This window comes from Ambystoma mexicanum, chromosome 4p (assembly GCF_040938575.1).
Source record: "Ambystoma mexicanum isolate Mex_15411 chromosome 4p, UKY_AmexF1_1, whole genome shotgun sequence".
NCBI classification, from domain to species: domain Eukaryota; kingdom Metazoa; phylum Chordata; class Amphibia; order Caudata; family Ambystomatidae; genus Ambystoma; species Ambystoma mexicanum.
Genome location: NC_090927.1, coordinates 230,785,201 through 230,812,102, shown reverse-complemented (window position 1 = coordinate 230,812,102; position 26,902 = coordinate 230,785,201). Strand labels below are relative to the sequence as shown.

The 26,902-nt window shown below is 49.4% G+C and overlaps 1 protein-coding gene across 2 annotated transcripts in view; it reads right to left on the bottom strand.

Annotated features, from left to right (window-relative positions):
* Positions 1 to 26,902, bottom strand: part of PKHD1 (PKHD1 ciliary IPT domain containing fibrocystin/polyductin) — a 4,356,595-nt gene that overhangs the window by 2,532,725 nt on the left and 1,796,968 nt on the right. For both annotated transcript variants that reach the window (XM_069605754.1, XM_069605755.1), the window contains exon 36: positions 4,292 to 4,448. In XM_069605754.1, coding sequence (XP_069461855.1) covers positions 4,292 to 4,448 — 157 coding nt within the window. The remainder of the gene's footprint in view (positions 1 to 4,291; positions 4,449 to 26,902) is intronic.

Sequence of the window (26,902 nt, the reverse complement as noted above, 5' to 3'; positions counted from 1 at the left end):
GTAGGACTAGGAGCAGTGAAGATTACCAGTAAGTCATTCAGGCATTTAACAAAAGCACACACATTCACACACTATGCACATGCTCATTTACTTGTGCACCCATTCACCATTCACTCACACATGCACACCCAGCCACCCATATATCATGCACTCACACACATTACATCATACAAAACATTCATATATACACACACACCCTTGCATGAACGCACACATGTTTACAGAAAAAAAATGTCTTACCTTTTCCCGAATCCATTGTTGCTCTAGGGCACTCCTCTGCAGCAGGCCTCTCTGGCTCCCCTGCTCCAAGCATGCAAGGACCCAGCTCTGGTTCCTGTCATGCGCAGAGCAGGGGAGCCAGAGCCTTCCTTGTCCAGTGGGGATGGGGGCCTCTGACTTAAGAACTTATTTCTTTTTGAAGTCAGAAACAGAAATAATGTATTTCTGAATCCAGAGTGAATGCAAAAAGTCATGAATGTAAAGAGGTCTCTCGCCTGAGCCCTCTTCATTTTTGGTTTCTCTCTGCCTCTCCAACCCTTAACCAGGGGTGGCAGAGGCAGTGCTGTGGTTGCACGGAGGTTGCCTGGGGTCGCAGCTGTGGCCCCTAGGGAAGCCAAATGACATCCCTGCTCACGTATCATGTGCATGCACTGTATCAGAAAACTTCTGCAAGGTGTATATTGCCTGTATCCCCACGCAATACACTGTTTCACACAGCACAGCATGTTTCATTCAGAGCCTCAAGGCGTGCACTTGGTCCTCTTCTTTTCTCCCGCTACACTATTCCTTTCTCCTCTATTATTTCTTCTTTCACCCCTTCCTGCCACTTCTACACTGATGTCTCCCTAAGCCTTATATTCTCCTCTGTTTCAGCCTCTCTGTCTTCTCCTCGCTCTCCCTGCTTTCTTGCCACTCAGTTTTGGATGACTACTCACTCTTTGCATCTTCATGCTTCCAAAACGGATGTACTATTTGTTTGTTCTTTTTCTCTATTCCTTCTCCTATCCCTTCTCTGTGTTCTTTTCCACCATCTCAGCAGTCTGTTTCTTCTGCTGAACGCAAACTTGCCATTCGTTTTGATCCTACACTTCCATGCCCTCTTTTTGTTTCTTATACCGCCTGCTCCTGCACCCCGTCTCTACAGCACTCACCGAGCTTGCCCTGGTATTTCCTTTCATGCTGCTAAACTTCTGATTTCCTCTCCGGTCTTTTCTCATCCTGATTATTCTTCTGCACACCTGAATGGCCCCCCTGTCTATCTCCTTGTCTATGAATTGGCCCTCGGCCCAACCTGTCCATCTGCTACTTCGTTCTCGTTTTAGTCTTTCCACTCGTGATTCGACCAACACTTCCCTTGCTTCTCGCTCCCTGCTCTCCTTTGACACTTGTTCTTTTTCTCACTCTCCCTATCTTCCTACTCTTGTCTCGGACTAAGGATGTTCACGCTCTCTTGGTTCCCAATCTCTCTTTCTTCTTGTAGTTCCTAAACCTCCTTGCATACACTCCTATTTTCGTTCCTTTTCACTTCTGGCTTCTCGGCGCTTGAATGTTTTGCCTCGCCCTGTTAGACCGTTCCCATCTTTTTCTGTTTCCAGTTAATTTCTTAAACTACACTTTGTCTTCCAAATAATTTGCTAAATTTCATATAATTACTGTAGTTATACTTTCTCATACTTTCCATGCTGTCCAGTATTTTGGTGAAAGCACTTTATAAATAAAATACATCAAACATCACACACACACATACACACGTTCACACGCACATGCACACACACACACACACATTTGATATGATGTAGACTTACACATCCCCAAAAGACACTGATGACTGAAATTAACAACAGGATAGAGGCGCAAAGCCTATGTTACTAAGACATAGGACATGTTCGCACCTGAAAAGAAGATCACACAGCAATCATGGAATGTGAAAACATATGAGAGCGGATGTGCCCTCAAGTGGGTTTCGCAGTACACTATGTCACATGTTGAACCTTAGCCAGGAATGGGACGTTACACGTTCTACTGCACGGGGCCAAACCATAGAAACCAGCAACGCACATCTGCCTGCAGCCTGCAGCAACTGCCATGTCTGCTGCAGACCACTTGGCACAACCCGTGCACCCGCAGGCACGACGTGATATTAACAGCATGTATTCCCAGGCAGACAACAGGTCACTGTAATTGATTCATGTGGAAAGGTTTGTAATAAACCATAAACAAATGCAAATAAAACATAATAAACAGTGCAGAGAAGTAGTATGCGCTTTGAGGCATTCGGGCATGTAGTGCCCTACCCAAAGATATAAATAAATAAATGAATAAATAAATAAATAAATATCCACTGACCTCGCTAGCACCATCAGATGTGCAAGAGCACCTTCGGTATTACTGTTAAAATGAACGCGAAGGTTGTCAGAATCACCCCAGAACTAACTTGGATGTTCCCGGCTGGCCCTGGAAACGACAAGGCATGGCAGAGCCATGCAAAGACTCCATGCGTCGCAGAATGCTGAGGGGTTAGGATCAGGACCACAGAACACGTGTCTACAGGCAAAAGTGCAAACCCATGGCTGCCCATTCCTGCAAATATACTTACCCGAAAACAGGGTCGCCAGATCCAGCAACAGTACCCTGCTCTACCTAGTATAGTAAGGAGCCTGTACGGTGCAGGGCTCCTGCAGCGCCCTTTGCACACGGAAGCTGTCCCCTGCACACTCAGGGGCATAATGGAACAAGCAACACACTATGGAAAATCCCATTCGCATCCTTGAACATGTACTAGGCCACGTCCATCACACTGTGCCAGTACTGTAACCGATACAACTGGTGCTGTCGCTTTAAAACAGGGGTCAGCAACCTTTGGCTCTCCAGGTGTTTTGCACTTCGAATCCCATGATCCCTCACCATTGACCATGATGACTAGAGCTGATGAGAGTAGTCCACAACATCTGGAGTGCCAGCGTTTGAAGACCACTGCTTTAAAATAAAGGGCACTGACAAAGCATTAATGATTGTATAATTGATCTGCAACACAAGTGCAATAACTGTTTAGGAAGGTGTACCTGACTGGTCATTACTGAGCAACGTAGACATAACGACTGCCTCCGCCGGGGCCAGTCTGCAGAGAATGAGGGAGTCATCCGTGGTTCGGCGGTGTTACCCACGAGGATGCCTCGAGGCCAAACCGCTGTGACCTTATACGGACCCCCTTTCCAGGTCTATTACCTAGGATAGCTATGATGTACAGCTAGACATTCCATACCACGTGATCGGCGTGAACGGCACGTCTCACGGTTGGGGAATATATACCATTCAACAGACTGCAGTGGATCACTGGAGCACTCACCGCAATGCCGGAGCCACTACTGAGTAGGATTCCCTCTTTCACACAGGGGAGTGACTCATTCTATGCAGGATGACCCCCGAGCCAGTCGTGAAATGCACGTTACACAATCATATTTAAGGAGTCATAAATCACTAAAGTGATGTTGCAGCGCTGTTTAATTACCCATCAGAAAGTCTTCTTAACCTTCAGCTGCATGATAGTTATACATCCATTAATGCATTGTGAGGACACCGTTCTACAAAGTGTCACACACTTTCTGCAGAGATCATCAAGCGACAAGATGCATGTATTCATTAATGCATTGTGAGGGCACCGTTCTACAAAGTGTCACACACTTTCTGCAGAGATCATCAAGCACCACGATACATTTATTCATTAATGCAGTGTGAGGGCACCGTTCTACAAAGTATCACACACTTTCTGCAGAGATCATCAAGCGCCAAGATGCATTTATTCATTAATGCATTGTGAGGGCACCGTTCTACAAAGTGTCACACACTTTCTGCAGAGATCATCAAGCGCCAAGATGCATGTATTCATTAATGCATTGTGAGGGCACCGTTCTACAAAGTGTCACACACTTTCTGCAGAGATCATCAAGCGCCAAGATGCATTTATTCATTAATGCATTGTGAGTGCGCCGTTGCACAAGTGTCACACATTTTCTGCTGTGATCATCAAGCGCCAAGATGCATTTAATTTGCGCTATATGAGAGGTAAAGGACACATTAAATGCTGTAAAGTGGTTTGACACCAGCAACATGCTGCGCATTATGACTGTCCTACTATTGTGTTCAACAGTTGATGCATTTCCTGTCCCCAGTCCGCATAGCCCCCTTATTCTATGCAGAACATTAATTAGGACCTGGGCTGAGATTAGAGCCCCCTGAATGGGTACACGGACCTTTGCCTAATATCAACGACATGAGATGTGAAAATGCGAACCTTTCAGGTGCAGCCTATTGAGCACGGCCGTGCTGGCATCCAGCAGCAGGGTCTGTCCTCTCTCCACTGTGACATTGTCGCCATCTTGTGGCGGGCGCCCGGAAGGCCAGCTGGAGCGCTCAGACCATCTGCCGCAGAACCTCAGCGAAATGTTGCCCTGCAACAGAAAGGTGTGTGCTTAGGTTTAATAAGTCTGGTGATTGCTAAAATAGCCTCACATTTGATGTTTCAATCGATACAACGAAATCACTGAAAACAGGTGAAAGAACAAACATGCAGGGAACGTCTATGTGTATATGTTTGCATTTGTTTAGGTGGAAGGTCACATGAAGCCGCTGCAGTAGCATCCATGTGATTACACTCTCGCTGGATTTAGAACAGTTTAACACATGTCTGAGCGTAGCCATGACGAGGCAACACATGCACAGGCAGCCGCCCTCTCTGCCAGAGCTTCTTGCAGCCCCTCTTGTTATATCGACTCTCGCTAGCCTGTGAATCTCACTCACTTAACCAACAATATCCCCAGTCTAGACAGATAATCCAAACAGGAGTCTTCCTTAATGTGCTCGCCTGACCCCCCAAAGGGGTCTATGGAAACATATAGACAAAAAAATAAGATTGCAACGATGAAGACAGGAAAAATAAAGACAAAAAAGGCGCTACTCGCTTCTGTAACCAGCGCCTCGATGCCTGTGGGTTTTGCACGCTTTATCAATGCAAACATAAATAAATAAAATTCACTATAAAATGATCCAACAACTATTTCAATGTTAAATTAAGAACCACGTTATCTCATCAGGACCATACAGGGGACAATTGTCACTCACACTTCACACTTGAGACCTGGGGACGGGGAGACACTCTATGCTCATGCCCACGGCAACAATGAACACCCACCAGCATTGCAACCTACATTTGCATTCAGTTTACATTTGCCCGATGGGCCTGATTTACACAATTGTTCCCCAATGGGAATATCCCCATTGAAAAACGCTTTCTGAATCAGGCTGTAGGCGTTTAGGTTTTCTTGGGATGACAGACACTTCTGGGTGCTAAGTGCGCGCCATAAACATACATTTATTTATTTTTAAAAACAAACACATTTCACCTTGAAATGCTGTCATTTCCTCGGAGGCGCCCATTGGTTTACCTCCTAGCGGGCGTCCCCTTACACATTCACGTAATGGGGGAACTGCGTCATATCCCGGCCCTCGAGATTCCCTGCAGGAAATAACGCTAAATACTGCAATGTTGGTAACATCCATGCGCCCTCTAAGAAACACAAGGCAGTACAATCTGCGACTTGGAGTCTCTTTGCTGATTTTATTACAAAACCCCAGGCGTGATGTTATGCAGTTATTTCTTTATTGAAACTCAACTACAGCAGCACAAACAGGCCAGAAATAAAGCACTCAATGCCCAGGAATGCGCTAGACCTGGAAGACTCGACATCCGCCATTACAGCTGCCCAGCTGACTCTTACACGGGGTGGTCTCAGCCAACGCCAGCATGCGCGGCCTGTGCAGAGACCCTGGGCCTCACGCTCGGCTCTCTGGGACATCACAGCCTTTGCACCCCGCCAGAAGTGTGATGGTAAATGTTTACCGCGCACTGTCAACAACGGAGTTGGTCTCCAGGCGCTCTGACGGATCTGCAAACGAGAAGGTGGGATGGGTTAGTAAGGTGAAGAGGGAGTAGATAGTGAGAGGAGTGGTGTTCTGTTGGAGCTTCAACTCGGTATACGCCGGGTGCTGAGCTTTGGTGCGGGTATCGGATCGTATCAGTCCTCAAGTGCTGTTGGTGAGGCTTATGTGTTGTTGCGGTGTTGTGAAGTGTGTGCAGGTTGTTGTGCGAGAGATGGTTGTATGAGATTTCTGAGTGAGATAAGTCCTCAGAAATGTTGAGCTTTTTTCGGTTAGTGGGTTTAGGTTTTGGTGTGACACGCTCGCTGTTCTATTCTAACGCGCTCTGTAAGTGTTCTGATTCTGATGGAGTAAGTATTGTGGGGTTGGGGTTTAGGATGGTCGACACGCGTACCTGTGATAGACAGTACACTGGCCACACCTCCCGCAACAAATTCAACAGGACATTCCAATGGGGCTTTGCAAATACCTTTAAAGCCTCTCTTTTTTTTAAATCAGCAAAGCAGTTAGATGGGAAGTTTTTTTTGGTGGTGGGTCATTAGAGTAAACGTTGTTTTTGACAAGACTCTAATGTGGTGTTAAGCCTCCGTTCCAAGGACTGGAACTGGGCTGGGGTGGTGGTAACGGAGGGGCATCCTAAGTTCATGGCCCGAGCAAAGCAAGGGCCATTAACAAGGGCACTAGGCAGTTTAACACCCATTCCAGCACCAAAGCGGTAAACCGGGGTTCTAAACAGATAAAATGATTTTCCTACATTCAACGCACTGTACACGTCCCGATGAACGAAAGAAAATTCTTTAGCTGCCTTCCGTACAGAGCCCTTCTTCCCTTTCCATGGCGGCCTGTGGGAGGCAAGGGGAAGGAGCGGATGTGGCAGCATGGTAAGTAGGGGGGTGGGGGATGAACAAAAATATCAAATAAAGGGCACAGTGGGTTGGGGGATGATGGCGGTGGGGGATCCGGTCGTCATGCGGCATGGAACGCAGACTTTCACCTGCGGTTGAAGCCCTCGTTCCTAGCCAACTAATTTGCTGGCAACCCCGACCAGGGTGCTAATATATGTTAATGTTTGGGTGGTAAGACCTGAGGTGTGCATTTGCATCAGATGCCCACACAAACCTCAAGTTAGCAACCCAAATCAGCGCCTTCTCCTAGAACAATTACATTGGTAAATAAAACAATCCTTTTCTTTATCTCTTTCTCTTATTTTGATATGTGTTAATTTGAAACAGACAAAAAAGTGTTTGCTTCTTTTTTGGACTTCAACGTTTCTTCACATAAGATGAAATAACACCTTGTATTACTCTGGCAAAACATGACTACAATCAGGTGACTGTATCACACATTACAATGCACTGTGTGGCCTCATGTTTTGAAACAAGCTTTGCAAAACCCAGGACATTTTTTAGGATTAGTTTGTATTTGAGTACTTGTAGCTTTCAAAGTTTTAAAATGGGAAAAACAAAAACTACAATCTTGCTCCTGTTGTTTGGCATATTTCTATAAGGGTGTATACATTTGTCAAACTGGGTTATTTTGTGATTTGTGTATAAGGCATCTCTATGAAACAGAGCATTTCTGAAACTGAAATGTTAACATATTTTTCTACCAGCTAGGCTTCAGAAAATATGTGGTCAAGTGCCTAAGATATAGACAAGACCAAATATGGGTTTCAAAGCTTAATTGTGTGTTCCTTTGCAAATCATTTTTTCTCGCTGTTTCTTGTCTTCCAAAATTAGAAGTCCTTGAAGTTATTCAGTTCTCACTACACAGTATTAAAAAAAGCCGGACTCATGGTTTTGCTTCATATATAACAGTGACCATTAATATTCTCCAAATCACCAAATAATGTGTCTCTTGGCTTCATTCGTGTCTTGTTGTGGAACTTCCTAGTATCAAAAACGGAGGCACTCAACGTGATGTAATTTTCTTTGATCTCACTTCAGATAATGTCAACACATATGTGATTAAGTATTTTGCCACACGGCCTCACAGGTACTACCAGTTCCCCTGAAGTTAGTGATATCCTGGACGTGTTAATCTTTAGAACTATTTTCTTGTTGCGTGCTCATATAACCTAAGCATCATGATGAGACTACTTGTGTAGCATGGTGCACCACCCATAGGTCTAAAGTTATGTGATGTAATGGAACTGAGCGCAGGTGAGGTTTGAAAAGAAGTCTTAAAGTAACAGTGGGAGAAGACCCCATTGGGCTGTTAGAAGCCCGCGAGTACAGTGAGAGGCACCAGGGGAAGGCGATTCCTGAATTGGAATTTGAGAGTTCTTTTTCCCACCTTACCGCAGACAGACGCTCCTCTTTTCTCTACGTATGGTATGTTTGTTATCTCTTTATAAGTACCCGGTGAGGGTCAATAAGCTTGTAACAAGCAAGCTCATTGGCCCTCGCTGGGTCGTTACCAGCTTGACAAAGCCTTTGTTGGGCTGGTTGCGTCCACGTCCTGATTGCAATGGAAAGGGAAAAGGGACTACAAGTAGACCCTCTCCCCCTTCCATGGGGGCCATCTTTATTTGTTTATTTTTTCAATGTCCGCCCATTCCATGGCAACCATTTTTTTCATTGACTTTTTTCCTATATTTTTTATGCCCGCCATTGAAAGTGAGAAGGGTCTATGTGTAGTCCCTTCTCCCTAATCCTTGGTGCCCATTTCTTTTCTTTTTTTCCCAAGTTGAGAAACGGTGTCAATGCTGTTTCTCAACTCGAGATAAAATGCTATTAATAACCCGGTATGATATGCTGGGGTACCAATAGCAATAGCATCCTCAGCGGGAGGACATTACTGGTTGGGTAATGCCCACTGGACTACGATAAATCTCTCGCTTCGCTAGAACTTCCAACTATCACCCCAGGGGCATTACCCTATCGATAATGCCCCCTTCTCTGGTTCTATTGCTTAATTTGATAACCTTGACACCCTTGTCCCTGCCATGGGAATCCGCATGAAGCTGGTCTCCAAGTGTGACAGCTGGTACGATTCTGACCTTGCCTCTCTGAAGAGCAAGAGCAAAATCATGGAACAGAAGTGGCTGGCTTCTAGCACATCCTCTGACTAACTAGCCCGTCATCTGCTCCGAATATAATACTGATTCTCCATCCGTTCCAAGAAGCAGACCCATATTCAAGGCTGCATTTCTGGGGCCAGCAACAACATGGCTAAAATCTGTTAGGAACTTGCCAGTCCTCCACGTCTTCTCTTCCTTCCCAGGCCCTCTGCAAGGCCTTGGCCTCTCATTTTATATCCAAAACCCAGGACATCTTCCCCCCAACATCCTCCCCAACTCTCAGGCCTCTCTTGACCTCAACCCCTCCTACTGCCCTCCTCCTCAGACACAACACCTGAGGAGGTCACCAAGGCAGCCTGGTCTATGATAGTCTCCTCCAAACAGGTGCTTCCCTGCTCCTGCAGAACTATCAAGGACAACATTGCCCCCCTCGCTCCCTCCTTGGCTGAGTTCTGCAATCATTCCTTCGCCACTGGCTCCTTCCCATCACCACCTCCTAAAAAAGTTGCCTGCAGACCCATCTTGCTCAGCAAACTACTGCTTTATCTCCACTACCCCTCTCCTGGGTAAACTCTTGGAGAAACTGGTCATCTCCCAACTAATCCCTCACACAGAATCGGTTGGTTGTCTCCACGATCAATAGTCAGGCTTTAGAGCAGCCAGAGCGATGGAAACTGCTCTCTGTGAAGAACTGCTCTCAAACCTGGATTGCAACTCTCCCTCCATTCCCATCCTCCTTGACCTGCCCACTGACTTTGATAGTGTTAATCATACCATCCTCATAAATTAGCTCTGTCACACCCTTGGCATCACGGACCAGGCAATGGACTGGCTGACCTCTTTTCTCTATGATCAACCCTACCAGGTCCAACTGGTCCCTTTTCTCTCCTCCACCTTACCCTCTACCGGTGGCGTCCCTCAGAGCTCTATCCTCTTGCCCTGGCTTTTCAACATCTACCTTGCCCCTCTTGCCCACTTTAGCTCCACCTTCTCTGCTCATTTCCAGTGTTATGCTGATGACATACAACTCTTCTTTAAGCTCCCCTCCTACTTTCCTTCCTCTCTCATTCCTGATTGCCTGACGGAATTACCCAAAATGACTGGAAAAAATGACTGAATGTGTGATTTGGGCGAATTTCGGCTGTTTGAAAATTCCAAATGGGCGAAAGGTTCTACCAGATCACACATTCGGTGTAGGGGGCTGTGGGTGTGTCCCCAGCACCATTGCTCACTATATTGTGATCAGTGGTTGTGGCGGTGTCCCCCACAGCCATCTCAACAAAAAAAAAGATGGCTGTGGGGGCTGCAAGGGTGTCCCACGCACCCTTGCTCACTATATTGTGTCCCTGCCAGCTGTCCCCCCCAAAAAAAAAGGAAAGGACGCTGCAGCGGCAGTTCCCGATCAGGGAAGTGAAAGGGAACAGATGTTGCAGGGACCAGCGAGTGGGAAGCAAGTTAAGTAGGGTGAGGTCATTTAAAAAAAATGACCTTCAGTCTTTGCTCCCTCGAAAAAAAAATTGACCTCGTTCTTTCAACTCCGATCCTGTCCGACTGCTATTCAGGCATGGTGTGCTGCTAACGATCTCTTACTTAATGGCAGAAAGACTGAGATCATTCTCATTGTGAATCCTGCCCCTACTTTCCTCCTCTCACCTAACCCTCATTCGAGACAAAAAAGCTGAGTGTCGTCTTCGACACCTCTCTCTCCTAACCTCATATTGCTGACCTTGCCAGGAAGGCCTGCTATCAACTCCACCTTCTCGGAGGCATTCTCCCTTTTCTCACCTTCCCCCAGAAACTCAATGGGCCTCATTACAGGTCGGGCGGTCCGGAAATAACAGTGGTGGTAAACCCGCCACCACTGTTAATTCCGGACCGCCCGATCCCGACTCCTGCAGGCGGGAGGTGATGTTCCCGCCAGGTCTGACCTGGCGGGTTTAACACCGCCCGCCTGCAGGCGGACGTGGAAACACCATCACTCGTATTACCGAATTCCGCCTCTGGAATTCCCGGGACACCAGGGTCGTAATGCCCTGGTATTTCCAGGAGTCATGGAGGCGGAATGGTAATACGAGTCCGGCGGTAACCAGATGGTTTTACCACCTCTGTTACCGCCGTAATGAGGCCCAATGTCTCTAGAGCTCTAGTTCTCTCCAGGCTGGACTACTGCAACAGCCTCGTCCTCAACCTGCCTCTATCCTCCCTCCGCCCTATTCAACTAATCCAGAATGGGACTGCAAGACTTATCCTTGGTCTCAAGCCCAGGGACTGCATCTCTCCAGCCCAAAAGTATCTCTGCTGGCTCCCAGTCACTGCAAGGATTAAATCCCCTGTGGCCCCACTACATCCAACTTTCTCCCCCTAAATACCTCCCTACTAGAGTCCTTTGGTCCTCTAGCCCCAACTCTCTGCAGGTCAGACATTTCTCCAAGCAGAGAGTGCAGGGTAGATTTCTCTCTTCAGCAGGGGCCTCCTTCTGGAACGGCTCCCTGCCCCTCTCAGACTTGACAAAAACAAAGAGGTAGCTGGAAGGTTTAGAATGAATCTTAACCACTGGCAATGCTCTGGCCAACCCTCCAGACCACCATTCTTCACCTGCCAATCCATTATAGAAGGGGAAAGACCATATGCAAATCAGGCTTGGCCCCACCCCAAAAGGGGCAGTCCAGCCCGAAGTGCTAGGCCACATCCCTTCTGCATGAGACCACAAGCATCCCCAAACATGTTTGCCCTTGTTGGGGCTCATCAGTGAGGAGTAGCTTGGGTCTCTAGGCCCAGCAGGCACGCACCCACGTCTGGGCATACCCGTCCCACTCTGGGTGACAAAGCAAAAACAAAGAGGTGATGGCTGGAAGGTTTAGAATGAATCTTAACGGGGGGCGCTGTTGCGCTTGGTTAAGATGGCCGCCTGAGTTCCGGCTCCGTCCCGCGAGGCATAAGACATCCGAAAATTCTCCGGTTGCCTTCGACATCCCACACTACGGACCCGCTACTCGGACGGCTGACGGGACCGAGCGCCTCTGGGCCGAGTGCCGCCTTCCGGGCCGCCCCAGCGGCCAAGCTACATCCCGCCGAGAGTGCGGCGGGGGCGGGTGCCTGACCCGAGCCGGCTCCCGACTCCAGACGATCCTGCCGGAGCCCTGCGGCTCGTGGCCTACTGTGGGGGAGGGGCGTCCTGCCCTGCAGCCGCGGTGGCAATCGCCCGCGTTGTGTTGGGGGCCTTGCCTGCACTACCCTTCCTCACTCCGCCTTGTCAACACAGGAGCCGGGATTCTAGAGCGAACTGCTCCGCTGCCCCGTCCTGGGCGGTGTGCTGTCGCGCCGATCCGGCGCCGTGCGGTGAGCTCCTTGGAACCGCCTCACCTCGGGGTCGGCCCTGGCCCCCAGTCTACTTTTCCTCCGCTACGAGGGACCCCAGAGCGACCTGCTCCGCTGCCCCGTCCTGGGCGGTGTGCTGCCACTCTTTAGTGGATACCCACCCGGCCCCGGCTGACGGGCGGCCCTGGCCCAGTTACATCCTGAGCCGCCCCCTTCCTGCGCCACGGGGGCCGGGATCTGCGCTGGACCCCAGAGCGCCGGGCTCCGCTGCGCCTCCCTGTGCGGTGTGCTGACCACATAAGGGAAACATCGCCCCGACTCCTGCGTGGTGAGAGATCCTGACCCCCGACCATCTCCACGTCCACCCCTCGGTGGCGGTCCCTGCTCATCAACTACCGGACTCCTCCACCCTTCCGAGAGATTGGCTTCAGACACACGGTGGGGCCTGGGGGTGCTCCGCTCCCTGCGTGACTGGGGGCGCCGCCTGTGGTTCTGTCGGATACCGGTGGTCCCGCTACCCCTCCATTGGGGACGGTTCTCTCCTCAGGCCGTGGCACCCACCATCTATGCCTGGTGCCCAACAGGGAACCCTACCTGGATCCCACGATCAGCTTCTTCCTGGATATTACTGCTGAGGGCGATACAGCGACCCTACCACCCTGATCACGAGCTTGAGGACAACCTGAACTGTCTACTTTTCTGGACCACCCATATTCCTGATCCTTGGCCGGTCTTGCTCCGGGGCTCCGCTTCCCTCCACCTCCTCCAACGCCCCCCGCCATTCGGATCAAGTCTTTCCCACTTCAGCCCCGATATTGGGGTGCCCCCCCTTAACAGTGTTTACTGAGACTGATTGCTGCTCGCTGGTTCCCGCATATATTACCTGGCCGACATCGCCCCTCTCTCGGCCCTCCCGCTGGGAGCGGGGTCGTCGTGGGCTCTCCTGGCGCGCGGCTCGGTCTTCGCCTACAAGCCTGGGTGGATCCTGGTGCCTTACCTTCTGATTTCACCCAATTCCTTGGCGGATCCGTTGTCCTTTAATTCGCCCTTCCATCGACATCATGTCGACACGCACTGGCAAGAAACAATCCTCCATCAACATCTTCACCAAGCCCTCAGGAAGCAATGGACCGGAGACGTCCACGCAGGAGCCTTCTGCCCCAGTGGCGCAGGAGCCGTTCGACCCTCAGAAAATGATGGAGTTCATCCGGGATGGATTCACCACAATTCATTGTAAGTTAGACGACATGAATGGCACGATATCCTCCATCAAGGCGCATATGGAGAGAACGGATGGCCGTGTGGCTGAGATCGAGTCGCGTGTGGGCACCACTGAGGACGGCCTGGGCTCCCTCCAGGCGGAGGTCTCTACTCTATCCGCCCGCGTCACTGAGGTGGAGAAGAAAAACGAGGATCTTGAGTCTCGCTCGAGGCGTAATAATCTTCGCATTATTGGGGTACCGGAGGATGGGATACATGAGCCTATGGAGGAATACGTCGAGGGCCTACTGAACCAAATCCTGGATTCCCCTAAACTCTCACCTCAGTTTGCGATTGAAAGGGCCCACCGTGCGCTCACGACGAAACCCAAACCGGGGGCACCCCCACGTCCCATCATAGCAAGGGTCTTAAATTTTCGTGATCGAGATGCCCTCCTCAGGGCGGCGAGACTCAAGGGAGACCTTCTCCTGGGCGCAGCTAGGATCCACCTATATCCGGACTTCTCGGTGGCGGTACAACGGGATCGCAAGACCTTTCTGGCGGTCAAGAGAAGATTGCGTGACCATCAGGTCAAATATGCCATGCTATACCCCGCCAAATTACGGATTGAACACGCAAACCGAGTCTACTTTTTCACACTACCTGAGGAGGCCTCCAGGTTCATAGATGAACACTTTCCCGGCTGAACTGTACCCTCATCAGACACCGCTGTGGGCTCCCCCCGCCGGCGCATTGGAGCGGATGATGTGTCACTGGCTAGCCAAGGCATTGACAATTCGTGGAAATGGACACCGCTATGTTCCATTGTTATTGAAAGCGACCAGGCCACTCTGATGTCAGATTGTGTGATTGTTCCTATCCTCACTCATGATTGCTCTGTTCGGGGACCCACTGATATGGCAGAAATTGAATGGGCTTGTGGGCAGAATACGCTGTGGTCTGCTCCCCACCATTCCACCCCAGAGGCTTACCACACATATTCCTTGCTTTCTTGGTCACCCGGGGGTCCTGGGATAACCCCCTGGATCCCACAGCGACATGGTGGTATTAGACAGCACTACTCTACATGCTAACTGCTCTCCAATGCTGGTCTGCTCAAGTCATGGTCCTGCATGCACTCATTCTTGTTTGGGTGATCCTCCTGGTCAGCTAGACCCCGTTGACCTATTGTACGCTATTGTTCCCCCTTTGAGCGTCTATGATATACACTTGTCAGACCCCTGCTGGGCGGTTGGGTCATGCTTCCTCCCTTTCGCGCCCTCTTGGGCTCACGTCCCGGTTCCCCCCCGTCACTGTGACACCCCCGGAGCACCGGTGCCCGGGTGCACACACCACCCCGGCCGGTTGCTCGGGAATTCATATCCTTACATCTCTCGTTTCTTGGTTCATTATCTACTGACCATGCCCGCCTTTCCCTTCCCCTCCACGGGTCCTCCCCTGGACGGGAAACGACATTAATGTCGGGCATCATGTTTATCCTAAAATTGCCTCGCGGTTCGGAGCATTGTCGCCGGGCCAACTCGCAGACCCCCCAGGCGTCGATGCCACTGTTCTGGTTCTGGTTAATTGGTTGTAGGGTCTTCATCCCTCTGGTTGGGGGAGGGATGTGGGAGGGGGAGAGGGGAAGGGGTTAAATGTTAAAAAAAGCTTGGTGACGACAGGAGGGGTAGAGTTCGGAACACTATGGCCCCAGGGACATCGCGGTCCTGACCATATTGGTCAACATCCATGGGGAGCACACTTCCATCCACCCGTATTCCTCTATGGCCGACTCTGAGGTACGGCGCGAGGAGACATTGACATTCATGAGTTGGAATGTTCGAGGTCTGGGTAACCACAAAAAAATGAGACTGTTACAGCTTCAGGCTGAGAGACATGGGTCTAAAATCCTATTTCTGCAGGAGACACATGCATGTTCCGAGTATTGTGAAAAATTCGCGAAATCATGGGGCCCTCAGAGATACTTCACCACCTACTCCACCCAGAGCCGCGGAGTTATGACCCTGATCCACAGAACCCTCAAATTCATTCCCATCGCTACGTTAATCGATCCCCTGGGCAGATATGTTCTACTTCATGGCGTACTGCAGAATAGGGAGGTGGTCCTCCTCAACATATATGGCCCCAACGTCGATGATCCCGATTTCTATCTACAATTGGTGACCATCTTGGAGAGCTTCCCGCTGGTACCGATTCTCTGGGGAGGCGATTTTAATACGATATTCGACGTAAACCTAGATAGATCTGGGTCCAGACCCCGTCAGCTCTCCAGAGCGGCATATGCTGCACTGTCCTCCCTTCCTCGATTGGCCCTATATGACGCATGGAGGTTCCTTTATCCTGACTCCCGATCTTACTCTTTTTACTCCTCAGTTCACGATTCCTTCTCGCGAATAGACAGGTGGTTGGTATCTGGTGTGCTGATGAGGAGCGTGTCTGGACTGACCATCCTCCCCAGGACCCTTTCCGATCATTCCCCGGTGACAGTCACCTTAGTCTGGGGCCCGGACGGCGGCCGAACCAGACACTGGAGGATGAAACCACTCTCTCTCCTCGACCCGGTTTTCAGCTCCGGGTTGGAGTCGGCCATCGAGGAGTTCTTTGAAATTAACACCAATTCCGTCTCCTCCCAAGCCACCCTCTGGGAATCCTTTAAGGCCTACATCAGAGGCATCGCCCTCTCCAAGGAAAATGGTATCGTTAAGACTATTCGGAGGGAGATTGCAGCTAGCGAAGCCAAATTATCGGCATTGGAGACCCAATACACGTTAGACCAAACCCCAGAAACCCTCGCGTTAATTGGCTCGGAGCTGGATACATTCCGCTCGCTCGCGGACCGTGAGCTGAAGTTTCTGGATAACCCTGGACTTGCTAGGAGATACGGGGAGGGTGAACGCCCAAGCCGCCTGCTGGCTAGACTCCTCCGCCGTGAGCTTGGTGCCCCACCCATTCCTGAAATCGAGAGACCTGATGGCTCCCTGGCCACCTTGCCTGGAGATGTTAATTCTGAATTCCTCTCCTTCTATCAATCTCTATATACTCAATCAGATAAAGCCACTGATGCAGAAATCGATGCCTACCTCGATAATCTTCCCCTCTCGGCTCTCTCTCCTGAGACCGCCGGAGCTCTTGAGAACCCAGTCACCCCTGAGGAGCTCTCGGAGGCTATAGACTCCCTTTCTTCGGGCAAATCCCCGGGATCAGACGGTATACCTGTGGAGTTCTATAAACACTTCAAGTCACTCCTACTCCCCCGTCTAGTTGCGCTATGGGACGAATCGGTGGAACTGGGCCAATTTCCCCCCTCGTTGCGCGAAGCCACCATAACAGTCCTACTAAAACCCAATAAACCTCCTACTCAATGCGGTTCGTACCGTCCACTCTCCCTGATCAATTGCGATGCCAAGATCTACGCTAAAACACTTGCTCTTCGACTTGTCCCTTTCATGCCACATATTATACACCCAGATCAAGCTGGGTTCATCCCAGGCCGCTCCACATCCTTGAATTTGAGGCGGCTATTCAACATTATAAGTAGGGTGAGCCCGAATGTACATGCAGTGGCCGCAACACTTGACATGCAAAAGGCATTTGATTCGGTGTCGTGGAGATATCTCTGGCGGGTACTTGACAAATGTAAATTCGGTCCCACCTTTGTCTCCTGGGTCAGGCTACTTTACTCTAATCCTGTTGCCAGAGTCCGCACAGAGGACCGTTGCTCCCCTCTTTTCCATATAGCCAGGGGCACTAGACAGGGATGCCCCTTCTCCCCCTTAATATTCGCTGTAGCAATGGAGCCATTCGCGGACATGCTTCGCCAAAACCATGCACATAGGGGTCTGCGTACTTCTGGTATCTCGGACATAGTCTCCCTGTACGCTGACGATGCTCTTCTTTTCGTCCGTTCCCCCGAGACCAACCTGGCCCCAATATTGAAGGACATCGCCTTCTTCGGGAACATCTCCGGTCTCACGGTTAATTGCTCTAAATCAACTCTCTTCCCGCTTACTCCCAGCACACTTCCCCCCCCGGATACCATGGGGTTCGCTTGGGCCCAATTTAAAATTACCTACTTGGGTATAGTGGTGGCTCGTCACATCGAACGGGTCCGCGAGGAGAATTATCAGACATACCTCACAAACCTCACCACCAAACTACAGGGCTGGGCCAAGTTGCCGATTTCGCTGGCGGGCAGGATAGGGGTACTGAAGATGGTGGTACTCCCCCAACTCCTGTATAGATTTGCGAATGTACCGCTATGGCCGGGAACCGAATTCTTTCAATCATTGACACATAGCCTCAACTCCTTCCTTTGGCACTCAGGCGCGGTCCGTCTAAAGCTCAAGACCCTTGCCACCCCCATGGAGGCTGGAGGATTTGGAGCTCCGGACTTCCTTAATTATTGGCTGGCGGCACAACTCCAACACACTGCACACTGGTTCAATGTAACGGATCCCCCCCCCACGTCAGACTGGAAAGGTTATCGATCAGTGACCGTGATATCCGATCTCTAGTGGTCACACCCATGCCGGTGTTGTCGGAATCGTTGGATCCCACGTCCTGCACATCCCTAGCTTTACATAAATCTTGGCGAATACTGGGTATCATACACCCCTTTCACGGCAACTTTCCAATTTGGAACTTCCTTCCCGAAGTCCCACATGTCCCACCCTCGGTGGTCCGCACATGGGCCGAGGCGGGATACGAACTACTACGTGACGTATTCAAACAGGGAAACTTTATAGAATGGCCCGACCTCCCGGCCTCCCTTAGGCGGAGACCCTCCGTTTGGCTCCAATACTCATCTCTCCGTGGGGTACTCAAGCGCAAATACATAAGTTTTCCGGCATTGCCACCTGATGAACCTGCAATTACCGAACTATCCTCGCCTTCTCCTATGAGGGGAAAAACCTCCAGGCTATACACCCTGCTCCAAACCAGATCACCCCCCGCATTCTCCAAACTAAGGCACTCCTGGGAGTCAGATCTCGGCTCCGAAATATCTGATGAGCTGTGGACCCGTATGTGTGCACGCACTCAGTTGATCTCCTTTAACTCCCGATTCAAACTAATTCAATTTAAGGTGCTCCACAGATTCCATTATACCCCGGCTAGGTTACACCGTATGTCAAGTGACTCCTCCCCTAGATGCCCGAGATGTGGCAGTGAAGAGGCGGGGTATATACACATGATCTGGTCTTGCTCTCGACTCACCCAATTTTGGACCTCAGTATGCTCCACTATCTCATCTATTCTCGAGTGCCCCATCTCCCCGTCCCCAATGCAGTGTCTATTTCATGATTTCCCAGAGCTTCACCGTGACTCCAGGAGGCTGGCCAGCCTCTGTATGCTACTAGCTGTGCGTACAATCCTACTCTGCTGGCTTCGGCCGAACGCCCCTACTCACGCACAGTGGCTCAGGGCAGTCACGTGGGCCTCTGACACGGAGGAGTCCTGGACGATGCAACAGCCCGCCCACTCCAGACCTAGGAACATATGGCAAAAATTCCGCTCATACATGTCCTCCACTGTCACCGACTCTGTCCCTGCATCCCCGGACCCTTCTCTCGCCTCAGCTCCAGATGACTCATGATTCTCTCCCAACTGTCTTTGGTCTGTCCTCGCATGTGCCCCCCATCGGTATACGTTGTTCCCTGTACTACCCTATATGATTTCTTCAATTGTACCATACTGATCTGCGATGAACGCGATCCCCTTTGCATTTCCGTTGTATTTACATGCTTTATTGTAACCTGCCTGTGTCTGTTGTACCAAGCTGAATAAACAAAGTTTTAAAAAAAAATAAAAAAAAAAAAAAAGAATGAATCTTAACCACTGGCAATGCTCTGGGCAACCATCCAGACCACAGTTCTTCGCCTGCCAAGCTATTACAGAAGGGGAAAGACCATATGCAAATCAGGCTTGGCCCCACCCCAAAAGGGGCAGTCCAACCCGAACTGCTAGGCCACATCCCTTCTGCACAAGACCACAAGCATCTACAGACTTGAGCCGGTTCTCCTTATGTTCCAGAAGCTCCTCAAGACCTTCCTTTTTTCCTCCTCCTTCCACCTCCCCCTCCCTTGGTAAAACATCCCTGCCAATGTGACTGGTTCCTGGTCCCTTATGAATTTCCGGAGCCCCGGCCCTCCTCAACCAGCTGTAAAAACATATAAATATGCCTATATTAACAACTTTTAAAACTGGTGGCAGGAAAAACAGAGAACCCCACCAAACCGATGGCAAACATAACCCATCATGCGGAAAACCTGGAGAACACCATGCACAAAAGAAATGCTCAACCATGTGGAATTTAATGAACTGTTGGACCATTCATAGGTTGGCTTTAGACAAATGAGAGGAGCTGAATCTGCACTCCTTTTCATATTGTTTTGCCTAAAGATGAATACTGCCAACAACACACTGTTCGCCCTAATATGACTGCATCTGCAGCTTTTGACATGATTAGATACACAACCTTAATCAAAAGACTGGAAGAATCTGGCATTCAAACCTGCTACAATTGCTAAAATCTTTCCTGCATGATATAACTGAAAGAACCCACCTACCCACTTTCCCCTCAAAACAAGAAAGACCACCTGCAACATACCACATTCTTCCATTCTCTCACCACTTCTCTTCAATGTTTACATGACCCTACTCATAAAACTCACTGAAGCTCCCAGATTCACATGCTACGACTTTGCAGACGACACCCAGCTTATATTTAGGATGACACCCAACAATGACTGCAACAACACTCTCAATAAATGCCTCAGTTAGATAAAAATCTGGATGACTATAACAACATTAAACTAAACCTAACCAAAACAGAAATAATGATCACGCCACGAAATAGCAACAAGTCACAGACATCGCTTGCCTGGCCCCAAGAAATGGGAACATGACTGGAAACTTCAACTCTAATAAAAAAGACTGGAAATGCTCATAGATAGTGGTCCACAGGTTAATGCAACAGTAAGGAAATGCTTCTACCACCTATGTTTTTTGTGAGGGCATCATGAAGCAAGACACAGACAACAGATTAAAAGGTCAAAATAAACTGGTGTATTAAATCAAATATCAGGATGGTTGAAGGCCTAACTTGCCCTGGGCTACACAGGTCTTTTGGGTCGTCTGCTGGTGTCCTGGCTTCCTTTCAGGACCCACCACAGCTGCCTCCTCACAGAAAGGTCTCCCTGCTGGCCTCTCCTACACAGGCCTCCCTTTTTGTCGTCCCTTCATTGATCATTTACTCTCCTCTTTTACACCTGCAGGGACTTGACAGGTTACAGGTGCGAGCTCTCAATTGGATTTGCCCGACTGTAGTTAGAGGGACATGCCTGACCTTCACAGAATTCTGCAGGCATCTTCCGTGTCCCAACACTACAGTGGTGAAATGAGTTACTAGTGTTCAATACTTCTAGTCGCCTCTTCCTCCTTCTAGTACGGTCATAGGTAAAGTGTTGGAAAATGAGGAGAGATGTTTTACAATAGCCCAAAAAGGCCAGGGGAGTGTTAGGCTGCTTTACAGAAGCGAAAGGGGGATACCATGTCCCACCTGTGGGTACCCCACTCCCAATCCCCAAGTACTCTCCACCCAGGTGATCCTCCCTCACTTTTCCACCCTGAGGGTCAGGATCCAAAAGTGATGGCCTTTCCCTGGCCACCTGCGAAGAGGATCTAGGGGAAGTAGGAGTGAGAATACCTTCAGGTTTCTCACATTAATAAGAGGCATCATCCCATACTTAAACTCCCCACATCGAACCTTAGCCATTATCTCCCTGGTACAATCAACAGTATACTACGCAAAGAGCCTATACCTGGGAATGCCCGACTAAATCAACAGGACACTACAATCCATCCAAAGCACAGCAGAAAGGCTTCATCTCAGACTAGTCAGGAGAGAACGCATCACCCCAGCCCTGAGAAGTCTGCACTGGTTACCAGTAGAATAAAGAATCCATTTCTAGGCACCCTGCATCTCCAATAGAGCACTACGTGAACCAGAAGCTGAATCCCTCCTCCAAATCATCCAATACAAGCCAAGAAGAGCTCTCCGATCAAGTACCAACGTGCTCATAGAAACAAGGCATTTTGAGAAAAGTCAACTTGGAAGAACAGCTTTCTCTATCCGTATAGCCAAACTATGGAACTTGATTCCCAAACAAATCCACACGACTGAGGACCACCTGACTTTTCGGAAATGGCAAAAAATCTGGTTGTTCAACATTATGAGATAGAAGCTGACTAATAATAACCAGATATCGGTCATCTTATTGGATACAATACACAAGCCTGTCCGCAAAGGCATTTCATACCCAAGTACTTATGATAGTGCATTGAGAGAACACAGATAATTTAATGCACCAAACTTCATACCCCAGTGGGCGAAGACAAATGCAGATACCCAAACAATAATCTCTGAGGTATCAGCTTTCCCTATTCTGTTTCTCTACACCCAGACAAGTCTTACATTAGCACACGAAGTTCTGAAGGTACACATTCCCTGCACCTGTGTGACGGTGGCTGCCCAAACAAAGACGGCTCTCAAAGTTGCACTGTGCCCAGTGGCCACACACAACTAGATACGTAAAACCTACTAGCAATCTCCTACTCAACCGCCCTCACTCACCACACACTGACCATACCATCCTTAGACGGCTAAAGGAAATCAGCTCACTAAAATGCTCCTAAACTGCACATCTCGCAAAGCCACCTCGTAAACCCCTTCCCCCAAGAGCTAAAACACTGACGAATCAAACACTGGATGTCTCCCATCTGGCAACAATACACCTACAGTGTACCCCAGAAAAAAACACCTAGATAACACACCTGCACAGTCGTCAATCACTCCAGGTTCTACACAAATCAACAGCTGAGCACACAGTCTGTCGTTTCCCTCTTTCTCCCCTTACCAACCCACTCGCATTCCTTTTCAGAACCACAAGAATGCCGAGAGACCATAAACATGGCAGCGCTACATGGTATACATCAACATATCATAACCCAAAAATTCTAATTGAAACCATAGGTAGCATCATCATGATAGGACTTTTCTCCACACATGTAGGGTCTCTTGAGTCCTTCAATATCTCAAATTGAAATGTGGAATGACAAGCCCTTTGATTGTCGGCCATAGTCAATATGTCATTGAAATATATTCCTTTATAAACACCTGCAATTGGCCTGGTTTCGGTGTGGTTTTGGTCGCAGGAGTGCAACAAATAAATATATTAAACTTAAATGGCTCTGTTTATATGTCTCTGAAATTGACAAAATGGCTGCAGTTGAAGTTGTTCATTGTGTCTTTTAAACGCAGACCTCCACTGTGGTAGGTATCGGACAGAGTCAGTCACATGTCAGGCCTTTCTTGGTTTACTTTTCATCCTTTTGAGTTTGTTTAAATGAGCACCGCAGTGGTTGTTAAGGTTAAAATAAGCACAGTTCCTGGCATGCATTTACGTTGCTAAAGTCCTGCCAGGCAGGGAAGAGTCCGTCAAATGTCGGACATTAATGAGAAAGCACTTGCTCCTTCAGAGGCGGTTCATATAAACGAGGATATTTTAAAATAACAAAAAAGCTGAATTTATGGCAGGAATGTACCTCAAGAAAGTCTTGCCAGGCTGGTACATAGTCAGTTACAGGTCAAGCATGCACGATGCTGTCATGTTTCCTTCTGAGATGTCCTAAGTCTGTATCATCAGGGGTGCAATATTCTGAGAAGGAGTATTCATGGTATTCATTTACCATTAAAAAGGCATGTTGGGCTGAGTCAGAGTCAGTCGCAAGGTTAGCATCTGCCGTCATTCTGCAGGTCACTCTGATACTCCTTAAAGGAAGGCAGCCCTTTCCGATGGGTAATACTGCACTGATCTGAGCACAGGGTGGTCCTGTAACTGACAAAAATTAGCACGTTAAAGTGTTTCCTTTGGGACCTACAAGCATTTCAAGCTACAAGGAATTCAGAGCACGTGCTGTTTAAGAATAAAACATCATGGAATTGAAAGTGCTGAAAGAACAGAAAGGTTGCAGACCTTTAAACACACATCAAAGGGAGGAGTAAATGTGCGTCAAAAGGTTAAATTCTGGACTAAAAAATAAATAAAAGATCGCTTAAAAAAACACAGCTCCGAAGGTTCTTTGTACCTCTATTGGCTGGAAAGGCTCTAACCTTCTAAAATCACTGTTTACAGAAGCTTCTATCAGCTTCAAACTGTTCTGAAGTCCACGAAGGACTTTACGCCTGCACTTCATACAGGTTTAGGAGGTCTGTGGAGCTCTGAATACATAAAGAAGTGGGATGTTGCGTTCGGCAAATAAAGTCACTGTGGACTAGCCAGCAAAGAGGACAATCTGCTGACAAGTCAGTAGCTGTCATCTAGTGTTGGCTTCTAATGGGGAAAATAAAGGAGTTGGCCTTTGCTTGCTTCTTACTGCTTAAAGTGCTTTATGCCCTCGCATCCATTTGCAAAGGAAAATAGTACTGCTTGGAGGCCTACTTGCCCCACATCTTAGCATGAATCACATATTTACTGTCAGTTTTGGGGGCACTGATAACTGTTTTGGTTTGGTAAATGTGCAGTTCATACAAAGATTGGTGTTCTTGACATGGGCTCTGTTAGTGTATACTCTGATCTGGCACAACAAACCAATTGCAGGGTAAACATATGTCTCTACAGTGCCTATATTACTTGTCCGTTTTCCAATACCAGAAGGAAGGTTCTGGCAGAACCTACTGATATATAAATAGCACGCATTTCCTCAGCCACATTAAAGCCGCGATGCGTTGAACACGAATCTACTACTGCACATCCCGCTCACCACATATAACTCTCCTTCTTCCAGGCCTGTATGAACTTATGACCACATTTCCAATGTGTAACTTAATGAATACAAAGGTCATTATTATTCTATAAAAGACCTACATTAAATAATGTGTTCCAGACAAATAACATTTATGTAAGTTGTAACTACAATTACAATTACATCCGTTAGTTGTAATTGTAGTTAGTGGGCAGGATGTACCTTGGGGATAGTTGAACAAAGCACACTCTTATAGGCCGCTGTAGGAGGCTATGAGCTGACCTGGTGGCCAGATGAATGAACGAGAATAAAAACGAGGATATGCTGAGGGTTTCCTCACCTGACCTGTTTCTTGTTAGGCAGGCAAGGAAATAAATCACAAATGTTGGATTTAATGTACCTGGATAAGACTAGTATAAAAAGGGGGTAGGGAAATTTGACGGGAAAAAAAAACATCCCTGAACCCAAAGCCGCGTAACAGACCAGCCAGCCTGGAATCTGGCCTCCGCAAACGACTGAGTGGCTTAACATTTTTTGAAATGGGTTAATGACTGTGAAAGGAGTTAAGTGTTGCCTTGACCTCACAATCTTCCAGAGTGAGGGTCTTCTCCATTAATACGTTTGCTGCAGCACAAGTCCCTGCAGCAGGGAGAGGAGTGGCTGCGAGCGTGGTGGGCCAATGGTAGTTCTAGAAAAGGTCTGCAGTGAATACTTCATTTTCTTATCAAGAGGCAATTCCCTCTGGACCTGGGCCTGGGGCGCTCGCTATCACTCGAGGTTTCACCCTGCCATATATTTAGCAGCAGCAGCAAATTATCTCGAGCAGACCATTCATAAGAATAGTGAGTGTGCCTGCGAGAAGACCCTCTGCCAGCCATACGCTGGGCAGAGCGAAGGATTGTGCCCGCGAGAAGACCCTCTGCCAGTCATATGCTGGGCAGGGCGAAGGATTGTGCCCGCGAGAAGACCCTCCGTCTGCCATACGCTGGGCAGGGTGAATGTCCGCGAGAAGACCCCCTCTTCCAGCTATACGCTGGACAGGGCGAAGGTCCACGAGAAGACCCTCTGCCAATCATACACTGGGCAGGGTGAAGCCCCGCGGGATGACCCTCTGCCAGTACTACGCTGGGCAGGGCGAAGGATTGTGCCCGCAAGAAGATCCTCTGCCAGTCATGAGGTAGGCAGGGTGAAGGATCGTGCCTGTGAGAAGACCCTCTGCCAGTCATACGCTGGGCAGGGCTAAAGGATCGTGCCAGCGAGAAGACCCTCCACCAGTCATACGCTTGGCAGGGCGAAGGATTGTGCCTGCGAGAAGACCCTCTGCCAGTCATATGCTGGGCAAGGCGAAGGATTGTGCCCGTGAGAAGACCCTCCGCCAGTCATACACTGGGCAGGGCGAAGGATCGTGCTTGCGAGAAGACCCTCCGCCAGCAATACGCTGGGCAGGGTGAAGGAGTGTGCCCATGAGAACACCCTCTGCCAACCATACGCTGAGCAAGGCGAAGGATTGTGCCTGCGAAAAGACCCTCCAGCTGCCATATGCTGGGCAGGGCGAAAGTCAGCGAGAAGACCCTCCTCCAGCCATACTCTGGGCAGGGCGAAGGTCCGCGAGAAGACCCTCCTCCAGTCATATGCTGGACAGGGTGAAGGTCTGCGAGAAGACCCTCTGCCAGTACTACGCTGGGCAGGGCGAAGGATTGTGCCCACGAGAAGACCCTCTGCCGTTCAAACGCTGGACAGGGCGAAGGATTGTGCCCACGAGAAGACCCTCTGCCAGTCATATGCTGGGTAGGATGAAGGTCCACGAGAAGACCATCCTCCAGTCATACGCTGGGCAGGGTGAAGGCCTGCGAGAAGACCCTCTGCGAGTACTACGCTGGGCAGGGCGAAGGATTGTGCCCGTGAGCAGACCCTCTGCCAGTCATACGCTGGACAGGGCGAAGGATTGTGCCCACAAGAAGACCCTCCACCTGCCATACGCTGGGCAGGGCGAATGTCCACGAGAAGACCCTCCTCCAGCCATACGCTGGGCAGGGCAAAGGCCTGCGAGAAGACCCTCTGCTAGTACTACGCTGGGCAGAGTGAAGGCCTGTGCCCGCGAGAAGACCCTCTACCAGTCATACGCAGGACAGGATGAAGGATTGTCCCCGTGAGAAGACCCTCCATCAGTCATACGCTTGGCAGGACGAAGGATTGTGCTTGCGAGAAGATCCTCTGCCAGTCATGAGCTAGGCAGGGCGAAGGATCGTGCCTGCGAGAAGACCCTCCACCAGTCATACGCTGGGGAGGGCTAAAGGATTGTGCCAGCGAGAAGACCCTCCACCAATCATACGCTTGGCAGGGCGAAGGATTGTGCCTGTGAGAAGACCCTCTGCCAGTCATACGCTGGGCAAGGTGAAGGATTGTGCCCGCGAGAAGACCCTCTGCCAGTCATACACTGGGCAGGGCGAATGATTGTACCCGCGAAAAGACCCTCCAGCTGCCATACGCTGGGCAGGGCGAAGGTCCGCGTGAAGACCCTCCTCCAGCCATATGCTGGACAGGGCGAAGGTCCACAAGAAGACCCTCCTCCAGTCATACGCTGGTTGAAGGTCTACAAGAAGA